The 1,941-nt window shown below is 28.2% G+C and overlaps 1 protein-coding gene across 1 annotated transcript; it reads right to left on the reverse strand.

Moving 5' to 3' along the window:
- Window positions 1–845: 845 nt before the first annotated feature.
- On the reverse strand, window positions 846–1,381 carry LOC129916921 (uncharacterized). Its single transcript, XM_055997133.1, has one exon. The coding sequence runs from the start codon at window positions 1,322–1,324 to the stop codon at window positions 914–916; it is 411 nt and encodes a 136-aa protein (XP_055853108.1). The 5' UTR covers window positions 1,325–1,381; the 3' UTR covers window positions 846–913.
- Between the last annotated feature and the right edge of the window lie 560 nt (window positions 1,382–1,941).

Here is a 1,941-nt window from a genome sequence, read left to right on the forward strand (position 1 = left end):
AACGTTATTTTTATCAAATAGCAGATGTCTTTTTTCTCGGAGTGGTCTTTAGAGGCAGGATATGACCAGGCACAATTGACTTTTCAGGAACTTAATTTCATGAACAAAATTTGGGAGCGGGTCAAAATTCTGCTTTCTTCACGAAAACTGTGTTTTTTAAAGTTCTGCTTTTATTTATTGTCTTTTAAAATTCTGCTTTCTAAAATTCTACTTTTCGAAATTCAGACAGCATATATTTGAACAAAAAAAACTCTTCTAATTCTGTTTTTGTTTTTAGATGTTTTTTAATGTAATTCAAATTTGGAACTTTCCAATATTTTTCAAAATTAATAGACTGCATTTTTTGCTACTCGCATCTATGTATATATCGTTGAAAACAAATTAAAAACGATGTTGTGTTATAAAAAATATTCTTTTTCCTATTCAATTTCTTGAATTTATTTATTTTTATTATTTGATAAATCAACAAAATTTTAATTATTTTTCGGTATAAAAAATGGAAAAAGTAAGAAAGATGATTTTATAAAATTCGGCAAAAAAATTTAAAAAAAGGTTTGGAAAATCTTATTAAGTGCGCGCTTTTAACTTTTTCTAACACCCTATTTTCATTTCTTGCTGAATTTTGTAAAACAGAATTATGAAATCAAAATTTTAAAAAGCTGAATATTGAAAAACTGCATTTTGAAAACTGAATTTTGAAACAAGAACCCAAAAAGAAATGTACTTGCCATGGAAAGGGCGATTTTATCAAAAATAGATTTAACGATTTTAATTTTCTTTATTTCTAAATTTTTCATATTCTTGTAAATAAACTGGTTAAGCGATTGAAAAATCACCGTAGACACTCCACCATCCGAAAGTCGTAAATAGAGGTGCAAAGGATATATTCAATTAATTAATTAATTTTACTATTCTATATCAGCATATTGTAATTACGATCTCTTTGTATTCCCACATTAATTTCCATTTGAACTTTAATATTTGGATCGATTTTTCTTCCTCTACAAAACAATTCAATATCGTCTTCATCTTCATACACAAATGCTTTATCAGCAAGCCATCCATACATTTGATTTTCCGTAGCTGGTTTATCATAAATTTGCTTTGGTCCTGAAACTTGCCGTTTACCAATTTCATCCATATAACCATGAACGTTAGATTTTTTTGCATCGCTACTTTTCAATGAATCATGTTTGGAATAGAATTTTTCAGTTACAATTGTCCTGCCAAAATGTGGATAAAAAGTTTCTTTGATTTTTATAAAACGATTGTTCCATTTCATCAATTCCTTTTCAAATTCGTGATTGGATTTAAAATCAGTCATTTTTTTAGTTTATTTCTATTGAGCTTGAAATAAGAAGACTTCAATTTTGAAAAAAAAATAAAAAAACTTCCTTTTGGGAAGTGATTTTTATTTCTCGAGACTAGTTCGGGATGCATGAAATATCCTTTTCTGATAAGGTTGATGAGAGAAAAAGGGACCGAAATGTTGTTATCATTTTCTCTTCCAGCTTTACAGAATTCACCACAAAGATAAAAACTAGGTCACCAGGAATTCAGTTGGTTTCCTCATTTTCCATGAATTTTGTGTCTGTTCTTTGGGTTGTACTTTTTTGTCATTATTTTAATAGCTTTGAAAAATTACAGACTTCTCTACCAGAAAAATGAATGAATTCTCAGTTTTTTTTTATTCCAAGCTGTAAATTAATTTATGATTAACTATGAAAAGTATAGTAACTTTGGTAGTAACAACATTGTAATGAAATAATGGGATGACATAAAATTTAAGGACGATACTCTTGTGGTGGGTGTCTATTCTAACAAAGTTTTCATATGTAGGTAAAGGACATTCCTTCGATGTACACATTTTTTTTTTTTTTTTGTAGGGAAGACCGAGTGAACTGATAAATTGAAAGAGAAAGTACCTACAAAATGGAAAAG

Source organism: Episyrphus balteatus, chromosome 3 (genome assembly GCF_945859705.1).
Source record: "Episyrphus balteatus chromosome 3, idEpiBalt1.1, whole genome shotgun sequence".
Classification (NCBI taxonomy): Eukaryota; Metazoa; Arthropoda; class Insecta; order Diptera; family Syrphidae; genus Episyrphus; species Episyrphus balteatus.